This window comes from Salvelinus fontinalis, chromosome 12, assembly GCF_029448725.1.
Source record: "Salvelinus fontinalis isolate EN_2023a chromosome 12, ASM2944872v1, whole genome shotgun sequence".
Taxonomy (NCBI): Eukaryota; Metazoa; Chordata; class Actinopteri; order Salmoniformes; family Salmonidae; genus Salvelinus; species Salvelinus fontinalis.
In genome coordinates this window covers 54,456,941-54,469,281 of record NC_074676.1, presented here as the reverse complement: position 1 = coordinate 54,469,281, position 12,341 = coordinate 54,456,941, and the positions used below count along the sequence as shown (strand labels likewise).

Genomic DNA, 12,341 nt, shown 5'->3' with positions numbered 1-12,341 from the left:
CACCCAGAGTCTCTAGTGCCCTCTACCACCCAGAGTCTCTAGTGCCCTCTACCACCAAGAGTCTCTAGTGCCCTCTACCACCCAGAGTCTCTAGTGCCCTCTACCACCCAGAGTCTCTAGTGCCCTCTACCACCCAGAGTCTCTAGTGCCCTCTACCACCCAGAGTCTCTAGTGCCCTCTACCACCCAGAGTCTCTAGTGCCCTCTACCACCCAGAGTCTCTAGTGCCCTCTACCACCCAGAGTCTCTAGTGCCCTCTACCACCCAGAGTCTCTAGTGCCCTCTACCACCCAGAGTCTCAAGGTGCCCTCTACCACCCAGAGTCTCAAGGTGCCCTCTACCACCCAGAGTCTCAAGGTGCCCTCTACCACCCAGAGTCTCTAGTGCCCTCTACCACCCAGAGTCTCTAGTGCCCTCTACCACCCAGAGTCTCTAGTGCCCTCTACCACCCAGAGTCTCTAGTGTCCTCTACCACCCAGAGTCTCAAGGTGCCCTCTACCACCCAGAGTCTCTAGTGCTCTCTACCACCCAGAGTCTCTAGTGCCCTCTACCACCCAGAGTCTCTAGTGCCCTCTACCACCCAGAGTCTCTAGTGCCCTCTACCACCCAGAGTCTCTAGTGCCCTCTACCACCCAGAGTCTCTAGTGCCCTCTACCACCCAGAGTCTCTAGTGCCCTCTACCACCCAGAGTCTCTAGTGCCCTCTACCACCCAGAGTCTCTAGTGCCCTCTACCACCCAGAGTCTCTAGTGCCCTCTACCACCCAGAGTCTCTAGTGCCCTCTACCACCCAGAGTCTCTAGTGCCCTCTACCACCCAGAGTCTCTAGTGCCCTCTACCACCCAGAGTCTCTAGTGCCCTCTACCACCCAGAGTCTCTAGTGCCCTCTACCACCCAGAGTCTCTAGTGCCCTCTACCACCCAGAGTCTCTAGTGCCCTCTACCACCCAGAGTCTCTAGTGCCCTCTACCACCCAGAGTCTCTAGTGCCCTCTACCACCCAGAGTCTCTAGTGCCCTCTACCACCCAGAGTCTCTAGTGCCCTCTACCACCCAGAGTCTCTAGTGCCCTCTACCACCCAGAGTCTCAAGGTGCCCTCTACCACCCAGAGTCTCAAGGTGCCCTCTACCACCCAGAGTCTCAAGGTGCCCTCTGCCACCCAGAGTCTCTAGTGCCCTCTGCCACCCAGAGTCTCTAGTGCCCTCTACCACCCAGAGTCTCTAGTGCCCTCTACCACCCAGAGTCTCTAGTGCCCTCTACCACCCAGAGTCTCTAGTGCCCTCTACCACCCAGAGTCTCTAGTGCCCTCTACCACCCAGAGTCTCAGTGCCCTCTACCACCCAGAGTCTCTAGTGCCCTCTACCACCCAGAGTCTCTAGTGCCCTCTACCACCCAGAGTCTCTAGTGCCCTCTACCACCCAGAGTCTCTAGTGCCCTCTACCACCCAGAGTCTCTAGTGCCCTCTACCACCCAGAGTCTCTAGTGCCCTCTACCACCCAGAGTCTCTAGTGCCCTCTACCACCCAGAGTCTCTAGTGCCCTCTACCACCCAGAGTCTCTAGTGCCCTCTACCACCCAGAGTCTCTAGTGCCCTCTACCACCCAGAGTCTCTAGTGCCCTCTACCACCCAGAGTCTCTAGTTCCCTCTACCACCCAGAGTCTCAAGGTGCCCTCTACCACCCAGAGTCTCTAGTGCCCTCTACCACCCAGAGTCTCTAGTGCCCTCTACCACCCAGAGTCTCTAGTGCCCTCTACCACCCAGAGTCTCTAGTGCCCTCTACCACCCAGAGTCTCTAGTGCCCTCTACCACCCAGAGTCTCTAGTGCCCTCTACCACCCAGAGTCTCTAGTGCCCTCTACCACCCAGAGTCTCTAGTGCCCTCTACCACCCAGAGTCTCTAGTGCCCTCTACCACCCAGAGTCTCTAGTGCCCTCTACCACCCAGAGTCTCTAGTGCCCTCTACCACCCAGAGTCTCTAGTGCCCTCTACCACCCAGAGTCTCTAGTGCCCTCTACCACCCAGAGTCTCTAGTGCCCTCTACCACCCAGAGTCTCTAGTGCCCTCTACCACCCAGAGTCTCTAGTGCCCTCTACCACCCAGAGTCTCTAGTGCCCTCTACCACCCAGAGTCTCTAGTGCCCTCTACCACCCAGAGTCTCTAGTGCCCTCTACCACCCAGAGTCTCTAGTGCCCTCTACCACCCAGAGTCTCTAGTGCCCTCTACCACCCAGAGTCTCTAGTGCCCTCTACCACCCAGAGTCTCTAGTGCCCTCTACCACCCAGAGTCTCTAGTGCCCTCTACCACCCAGAGTCTCTAGTGCCCTCTACCACCCAGAGTCTCTAGTGCCCTCTACCACCCAGAGTCTCAAGGTGCCCTCTACCACCCAGAGTCTCAAGGTGCCCTCTACCACCCAGAGTCTCAAGGTGCCCTCTACCACCCAGAGTCTCTAGTGCCCTCTGCCACCCAGAGTCTCTAGTGCCCTCTACCACCCAGAGTCTCTAGTGCCCTCTACCACCCAGAGTCTCTAGTGCCCTCTACCACCCAGAGTCTCTAGTGCCCTATACCACCCAGAGTCTCTAGTGCCCTCTACCACCCAGAGTCTCTAGTGCCCTCTACCACCCAGAGTCTCTAGTGCCCTCTACCACCCAGAGTCTCAAGGTGCTCTTGAGAGGTTTCATCAGACTTTGAAGTCTATGTTGAGAGCTAACTGCTTTGAGTTTGAGAAAAGACTGGGATGAAGGGGTCTTGTGCTGTTTGTAGCATGGGAGGTTGTTCAGGAATCTCTTGGTTTTAGTCCGAATGAGCTCGTGTTTGAGGTCCTTTGAGTTTGCTGAGAGAGAGGTTGTTGCAGGGTGATGCTGCGAACAGCACTAAAACAAACCTGTTCAAGCTGTTTCGCAGCTGCCAACCTGACAGTGAACCTGTCAAAGAGTGAAATTGCCAGAGCAACAGTGAAGTATCTCGGGAACGGTGGAGGGGCAAGGGAAAGTCTGATCGGTCCCGGCACGTGGAGGCCATCCATAACCTTCCAGTGCCAGCTTCTTGCCAGGAACTGTGCCGATTCTCTGGAATGGCTGGCTACTACAGGACTTCTTGCCAGGAACTGTGCCGATTCTCTGGAATGGCTGGCTACTACAGGACTTCTTGCCAGGAACTGTGCCGATTCTCTGGAATGGCTGGCTACTACAAGACTTTTTGCCAGGACTTCGCCCACGTTGTTGCGCCACTTACAGATTTGACTAGTCCGAAAGTCGTTTTCTGTTGGAGTCCAGACTGTCAGCCGGCTTTTGAGAAGACAAGACCCCCTTTTGGTCTCTGCACCGGTGCTTTATACACCGATGTCAGCAATGTAGGAGCAAGGGCTGTGTTCCTACACAAAGATGATAACAGTGTTGAACACCCTGAGGGATACATTTCAAAGACATTGGCCTCATATCAGAAACACTACTAGACTATCGAGAAGGAGACGCTTGTTTCTGGCTCTTCAGCACTTTGAGGTGTATGTATAGTCTCTACCCCTATGGTGGTCTCTACCGATCATAACCCTCTTTTCTTGCAAAAGACGAGCTCCACAAACCACTGACTCCTTCACTGGAGTCTCATATTGTCAGACATGTCTGTGGTAAGGAGGACATGATTGTGGACTACAGGAAAAGGAGGACCGAGCACACCCCCATTTTCAAGCACATCTTCTACCCCCAAGCCGTAAGACTCTAGCCACCCTAGTCATAGACTGTTCTCTCTACTACCGCACGGCAAGTGGTACCGGAGCGCCAAGTCTAGGACCATGAGGCTTCTAAACAGCTTCTACCCCCAAGCCATAAGACTTCTGAACATCTAATGAAATGGCCACCCAGACTATTTGCATTGCCCCCCCCCCCCCCCCCCCCCCCCCCCAGCACCCTCTTCTACGCTGCTGCTACTCTCTGTTATCATCTATGCATAGTCACTTTAATAACTCTACCTACATGTACATATTACCTCGATACCGGTGGCCCTGCACATTGACTCTGTACCGTAACACCCTGTATATAGCCTCCACATTGACTCTGTACCGTAACACCCTGTATATAGCCTCCACATTGACTCTGTAATGGTACCCCCTGTATATAGCCTCCACATTGACTCTGTACTGGTACCTCCTGTATATAGCCTCCACATTGACTCTGTACCGTAACACCCTGTATATAGCCTCCACATTGACTCTGTACCTTAACACCCTGTATATAGCCTCCACATTTGACTCTGTACCGGTACCCCCTGTATATAGCCTCCACATTGACTCTGTACCGGTACCCCTGTATATAGCCTCCACATTGACTCTGTACCGTAACACCCTGTATATAGCCTCCACATTGACTCTGTACCGGTACCCCCTGTATATAGCCTCCACATTGACTCTGTACCGTAACACCCTGTATATAGCCTCCACATTGACTCTGTACCGTAACACCCTGTATATAGCCTACACATTGACTCTGTACCGGTACCCCCTGTATATAGTCTCCACATTGACTCTGTACCGGTACCCCCTGTATATAGCCTCCACATTGACTCTGTACCGTAACACCCTGTATATAGCCTCCACATTGACTCTGTACCGGTACCCCCTGTATATAGCCTCCACATTGACTCTGTACCGGTACCCCCTGTATATAGCCTCCACATTGACTCTGTACCAGTACCCCCTGTATATAGCCTCCACATTGACTCTGTACCGGTACCCCCTGTATATAGCCTCCACATTGACTCAGTTCCGGTACCCCCTGTATATAGCCTCCACATTGACTCTGTACCGGTACCCCCTGTATATAGCCTCCACATTGACTCTGTAACGTTACCCCCTGTATATAGCCTCCACATTGACTCTGTACCGTAACTCCCTGTATAGAGCCTCCACATTGACTCTGTACCGTAATACCCTGTATATAGTCTCCACATTGACTCTGTACCGGTACCCCCTGTATATAGCCTCCACATTGACTCTGTACCGTAACTCCCTGTATAGAGCCTCCACATTGACTCTGTACCGGTACCCCCTGTATATAGCCTCCACATTGACTCTGTACCGTAACTCCCTGTATAGAGCCTCCACATTGACTCTGTACCGTAACCCCCTGTATATAGTCTCCACATTGACTCTGTACCGTAACACCCTGTATATAGCCTCCACATTGACTCTGTACCGTAACCCCCTGTATATAGCCTCCACATTGACTCTGTACCGGTACCCCCTGTATATAGCCTCCACACTGACTCTGTACCGGTACCCCCTGTATATAGCCTCCACATTGACTCTGTACCGTAACACCCTGTATATAGCCTCCACATTGACTCTGTACCGGTACCCCCTGTATATAGCCTCCACATTGACTCTGTACCGGTACCCCCTGTATATAGCCTCCACATTGACTCTGTACCGTAACCCCCTGTATATAGCCTCCACATTGACTCTGTACCGTAACCCCTGTATATAGTCTCCACATTGACTCTGTACCGTAACCCCCTGTATATAGCCTCCACATTGACTCTGTACCGGTACCCCCTGTATATAGCCTCCACACTGACTCTGTACCGGTACCCCCTGTATATAGCCTCCACATTGACTCTGTACCGGTACCCCCTGTATATAGCCTCCACACTGACTCTGTACCGGTACCCCCTGTATATAGCCTCCACATTGACTCTGTACCGGTACCCCCTGTATATAGCCTCCACACTGACTCTGTACCGGTACCCCCTGTATATAGCCTCCACATTGACTCTGTACCGTAATACCCTGTATATAGCCTCCACATTGACTCTGTACCGGTACCCCCTGTATATAGCCTCCACACTGACTCTGTACCAGTACCCCCTGTATATAGCCTCCACATTGACTCAGTACCGTAATACCCTGTATATAGTCTCCACATTGACTCTGTACCGTAATACCCTGTATATAGCCTCCACATTGACTCTGTACCGGTACCCCCCTGTATATAGCCTCCACATTGACTCTGTACCGTAACACCCTGTATATAACCTCCACATTGACTCTGTACCGTAACACCCTGTATATAACCTCCACATTGACTCTGTACCGTAATACCCTGTATATAGCCTCCACATTGACTCTGTACCGGTACCCCCTGTATATAGCCTCCACATTGACTCTGTACCGGTACCCCCTGTATATAGCCTCCACATTGACTCTGTACCGTAACCCCCTGTATATAGCCTCCACATTGACTCTGTACCGTAACCCCTGTATATAGTCTCCACATTGACTCTGTACCGTTAACCCCTTGTATATAGCCTCCACATTGACTCTGTACCGGTACCCCCTGTATATAGCCTCCACATTGACTCTGTACCAGTACCCCCTGTATATAGCCTCCACATTGACTCAGTACCGTAATACCCTGTATATAGTCTCCACATTGACTCTGTACCGTAATACCCTGTATATAGCCTCCACATTGACTCTGTACCGGTACCCCCCTGTATATAGCCTCCACATTGACTCTGTACCGTAACACCCTGTATATAACCTCCACATTGACTCTGTACCGTAACACCCTGTATATAACCTCCACATTGACTCTGTACCGTAATACCCTGTATATAGCCTCCACATTGACTCTGTACCGGTACCCCCTGTATATAGCCTCCACATTGACTCTGTACCGGTACCCCCTGTATATAGCCTCCACATTGACTCTGTACCGTAACCCCCTGTATATAGCCTCCACATTGACTCTGTACCGTAACCCCTGTATATAGTCTCCACATTGACTCTGTACCGTTAACCCCTTGTATATAGCCTCCACATTGACTCTGTACCGGTACCCCCTGTATATAGCCTCCACATTGACTCTGTACCAGTACCCCCTGTATATAGCCTCCACATTGACTCTGTACCGGTACCCCCTGTATATAGCCTCCACATTGACTCTGTACCGTTAACCCCCTGTATATAGCCTCCACATTGACTCTGTACCGTAACACCCTGTATATAGCCTCCACATTGACTCTGTACCGGTACCCCCTGTATATAGCCTCCACATTGACTCTGTACCGGTACCCCCTGTATATAGCCTCCACATTGACTCTGTACCGTAACCCCCTGTATATAGTTTTCACATTGACTCTGTACCGTAACCCCCTGTATATAGTCTCCACATTGACTCTGTACCGTAACACCCTGTATATAGCCTCCACATTGACTCTGTACCGTTAACCCCTTGTATATAGCCTCCACATTGACTCTGTACCAGTACCCCCTGTATATAGCCTCCACATTGACTCTGTACCGTAACACCCTTGTATATAGCCTCCACATTGACTCTGTACCGGTACCCCCTGTATATAGCCTCCACATTGACTCTGTACCGTTAACCCCTTGTATATAGCCTCCACATTGACTCTGTACCAGTACCCCCTGTATATAGCATCCACATTGACTCTGTACCGTAACCCCTGTATATAGTCTCCACATTGACTCTGTACCGTAATACCCTGTATATAGCCTCCACATTGACTCTGTACCAGTACCCCCTGTATATAGCCTCCACATTGACTCTGTACCGTAATACCCTGTATATAGCCTCCACATTGACTCTGTACCGTAACACCCTGTATATAGCCTCCACATTGACTCTGTACCGTAACCCCCTGTATATAGCCTCCACATTGACTCTGTACCGGTACCCCCTGTATATAGCCTCCACATTGACTCTGTACCGTAATACCCTGTATATAGCCTCCACATTGACTCTGTACCGTAACACCCTGTATATAGCCTCCACATTGACTCTGTACCGTTAACCCCTGTATATAGTCTCCACATTGACTCTGTACCGTAACACCCTGTATATAGCCTCCACATTGACTCTGTACCGGTACCCCCTGTATAGAGCCTCCACATTGACTCTGTACCGTAACACCCTGTATATAGCCTCCACATTGACTCTGTACCGTAACACCCTGTATATAGCCTCCACATTGACTCTGTACCGTAACACCCTGTATAGAGCCTCCACATTGACTCTGTACCGTAACACCCTGTATATAGCCTCCACATTGTCTCTGTACCGTAACACCCTGTATATAGCCTCCACATTGACTCTGTACCGTAACACCCTGTATATAGCCTCCACATTGACTCTGTACCGTTAACCCCTGTATATAGTCTCCACATTGACTCTGTACCGTAACACCCTGTATATAGCCTCCACATTGACTCTGTACCGGTACCCCCTGTATAGAGCCTCCACATTGACTCTGTACCGTAACACCCTGTATATAGCCTCCACATTGACTCTGTACCGTAACACCCTGTATATAGCCTCCACATTGACTCTGTACCGGTACCCCCTGTATATAGCCTCCACATTGACTCTGTACCAGTACCCCCTGTATATAGCCTCCACATTGACTCTGTACCGGTACCCCCCTGTATATAGCCTCCACATTGACTCTGTACCGTAACACCCTGTATATAGCCTCCACATTGACTCTGTACCGTAACACCCTGTATATAGCCTCCACATTGACTCTGTACCGTAACTCCCTGTATATAGCCTCCACATTGACTCTGTACCGTAACACCCTGTATATAGCCTCCACATTGACTCTGTACCGTTAACCCCTGTATATAGCCTCCACATTGACTCTGTACCGTAACACCCTGTATATAGCCTCCACATTGACTCTGTACCGGTACCCCCTGTATATAGCCTCCACATTGACTCTGTACCGTAATACCCTGTATATAGCCTCCACATTGACTCTGTACCGTAACACCCTGTATATAGCCTCCACATTGACTCTGTACCGTAACTCCCTGTATATAGCCTCCACATTGACTCTGTACCGTAACACCCTGTATATAGCCTCCACATTGACTCTGTACCGTTAACCCCTGTATATAGCCTCCACATTGACTCTGTAACGTTACCCCCTGTATATAGCCTCCACATTGACTCTGTACCGTAACACCCTGTATATAGCCTCCACATTGACTCTGTACCGTAACACCCTGTATATAGCCTCCACATTGACTCTGTACCGGTACCCCCTGTATATAGCCTCCACATTGACTCTGTACCGTAACACCCTGTATATTGCCCCACTATTGTTATTTACTGCTGCACTTTAATTATTTGTTATTCTTATCTCTAACTTTTTTGTTGTTGGTATTTTCTTAAAACTGTATTGTTGGTTAAGGGCTTGTAAGTAAGCATTTCACTGTAAGGTCTACTACACCTGTTGTATTCGGCATTTCACTGTAAGGTCTACTACACCTGTTGTATTCGGGTCATGTGACAACTTTTTATTTGATTTGATAATGATGAGGATGATAATGATGAAGACAACTCTTCTTCTTCCTGCAGTACTCGTGGAAGCTGGTTCATCCAACGGATAAGTACTCTAACAAGGAGTGTCCTGACAACGCGGAGGAGTATGAACGAGCTACACGATACAACTACACCGTCGAGGAGAAGTTTGCCCTGGTCGAGGTCAGTTTACTACCTTCTCCCCTCCACAATCTGTCTGTTGGCCAATCACCCTAGTCTGGTCGTTACCTAGTCTGGTCGTTACCTAGTCTGGTCGTTACCTAGTCTGGTCGTTACCTAGCCTGGTCGTTACCTAGTCTGGTCGTTACCTAGTCTGGTCGTTACCTAGCCTGGTCGTTACCTAGCCTGGTCGTTACCTAGTCTGGTCGTTACCTAGCCTGGTCGTTACCTAGTCTGGTCGTTACCTAGTCTGGTCGTTACCTAGCCTGGTCGTTACCTAGCCTGGTCGTTACCTAGCCTGGTCGTTACCTAGCCTGGTCGTTACCTAGCCTGGTCGTTACCTAGTCTGGTCGTTACCTAGCCTGGTCGTTACCTAGCCTGGTCGTTACCTAGCCTGGTCGTTACCTAGCCTGGTCGTTACCTGGCCTGGTCGTTACCTGGCCTGGTCGTTACCTGGCCTGGTCGTTACCTAGTCTGGTCGTTACCTAGTCTGGTCGTTACCTAGTCTGGTCGTTACCTAGCCTGGTCGTTACCTAGCCTGGTCGTTACCTAGCCTGGTCGTTACCTAGCCTGGTCGTTACCTAGTCTGGTCGTTACCTAGCCTGGTCGTTACCTAGCCTGGTCGTTACCTAGCCTGGTCGTTACCTAGTCTGGTCGTTACCTAGTCTGGTCGTTACCTAGCCTGGTCGTTACCTAGCCTGGTCGTTACCTAGCCTGGTCGTTACCTAGTCTGGTCGTTACCTAGTCTGGTCGTGACCTAGGCTGGTCGTGACCTAGGCTGGTCGTGACCTAGGCTGGTCGTGACCTAGGCTGGTCGTGACCTAGCCTGGTCCTTACCTAGCCTGTTCATGACCTAGCCTGGTCCTTACCTAGCCTGGTCGTGACCTAGCCTGGTCACTACTTAGCCTGGTCGTTACCTTAGCCTGGTCGTTACCTAGCCTGGTCGTTACCTAGCCTGGTCGTTACCTAGCCTGGACGTTACCTAGCCTGGACGTTACCTAGCCTGGACGTTACCTAGCCTGGTCATTTCCTAGCCTGGTCCCATATCTGTTTCTGCTGTCTAGCCAGCTTTTCTGGTCGTGACCTAGCCTGGTCGTGACCTAGCCTGGTCGTGACCTAGCCTGGTCGTGACCTAGTCTGGTCATTACCTAGCCTGGTCCTTACCTAGCCTGGTCCTTACCTAGCCTGGTCATTACCTAGCCTGGTCCCTCCTGTGGTCCTAGGACTTCCATAGGAGTTGGAGAGACGGCACAAATCGTCTCTAACTTGACTACTTTGTTACAACTGCTGATATAACAAAGGCTTTATAAATGTATGTCTGAGGTCTAATTAACCTGTCTCTAATTAACCTGTCTCTAATTAACCTGTCTCTAGGTGTGTCTCTAATTAACCTGTCTAGGTGTGTTAGAGACTAACTCTGAGGTGTGTTAGACTAACTAACCTATCTCTAATTAACCTGTCTCTAATTAACCTGTCTAGGTGTGTTGGAGACTAATTAACCTGTCTCTAGGTGTGTCTCTAATTAACCTGTGTCTAATTAACCTGTCTAGGTGTGTTGGAGACTAATTAACCTGTCTCTAGGTGTGTCTCTAATTAACCTGTCTAGGTGTGTTAGAGACTAACTCTGAGGTGTGTTAGACTAACTAATCTATCTCTAATTAACCTGTCTCTAATTAACCTGTCTAGGTGTGTTGGAGACTAATTAACCTGTCTCTAGGTGTGTCTCTAATTAACCTGTGTCTAATTAACCTGTCTAGGTGTGTTGGAGACTAATTAACCTGTCTCTAGGTGTGTCTCTAATTAACCTGTCTCTAGGTGTGTTAGAGACTAACTCTGAGGTGTGTTAGAGACTAACTCTGAGGTGTGGCAGACTAACTAACCTGTCTCTAATTAACCTGTCTCTAGGTGTGTCTCTAATTAACCTGTCTCTAGGTGTGTCTCTAATTAACCTGTCTCTAGGTGTGTCTCTAACTAACCTGTCTCTAATTAACCTGTCTCTAGGTGTGTCTCTAATTAACCTGTCTCTAGGTGTGTCTCTAACTAACCTGTCTCTAATTAACCTGTCTCTAGGTGTCTCTAATTAACCTGTCTCTAGGTGTGTCTCTAATTAACCTGTCTCTAGGTGTGTCTCTAATTAACCTGTCTCTAGGTGTGTCTCTAATTAACCTGTCTCTAGGTGTGTCTCTAATTAACCTGTCTCTAGGTGTGTCTCTAATTAGCCTGTCTCTAGGTGTCTCTAATTAACCTGTCTCTAGGTGTGTCTCTAATTAACCTGTCTCTAGGTGTGTCTCTAATTAACCTGTCTCTAGGTGTGTCTCTAATTAACCTGTCTCTAGGTGTGTCTCTAATTAACCTGTCTCTAGGTGTCTCTAATTAACCTGTCTCTAGGTGTCTCTAATTAACCTGTCTCTAGGTGTGTCTCTAATTAACCTGTCTCTAGGTGTGTCTCTAATTAACCTGTCTCTAGGTGTCTCTAATTAACCTGTCTCTAGGTGTGTCTCTAATTAACCTGTCTCTAGGTGTGTCTCTAATTAACCTGTCTCTAGGTGTGTCTCTAATTAACCTGTCTCTAGGTGTCTCTAATTAACCTGTCTCTAGGTGTCTCTAATTAACCTGTCTCTAGGTGTGTCTCTAATTAACCTGTCTCTAGGTGTGTCTCTAATTAACCTGTCTCTAGGTGTGTCTCTAATTAACCTGTCTCTAGGTGTGTCTCTAGGTGTGTCTCTAATTAACCTGTCTCTAGGTGTGTCTCTAGGTGTGTCTCTAATTAACCTGTCTCTAGGTGTCTCTAATTAACCTGTCTCTAGGTGTGTCTCTAATTAACCTGTCTCTAGGTGTGTCTCTAAT

At 49.5% G+C, this 12,341-nt stretch overlaps 1 protein-coding gene across 5 annotated transcripts in view; it reads left to right on the top strand.

Annotated features, from left to right (window-relative positions):
* Positions 1–12,341, top strand: part of LOC129867605 (cytoplasmic FMR1-interacting protein 1 homolog) — a 225,438-nt gene that overhangs the window by 123,778 nt on the left and 89,319 nt on the right. For all 5 annotated transcript variants that reach the window (XM_055941111.1, XM_055941110.1, XM_055941112.1 and 2 more), the window contains one exon: positions 9,372–9,497. In XM_055941111.1, the coding sequence (XP_055797086.1) occupies positions 9,372–9,497 (126 nt within the window). The remainder of the gene's footprint in view (positions 1–9,371; positions 9,498–12,341) is intronic.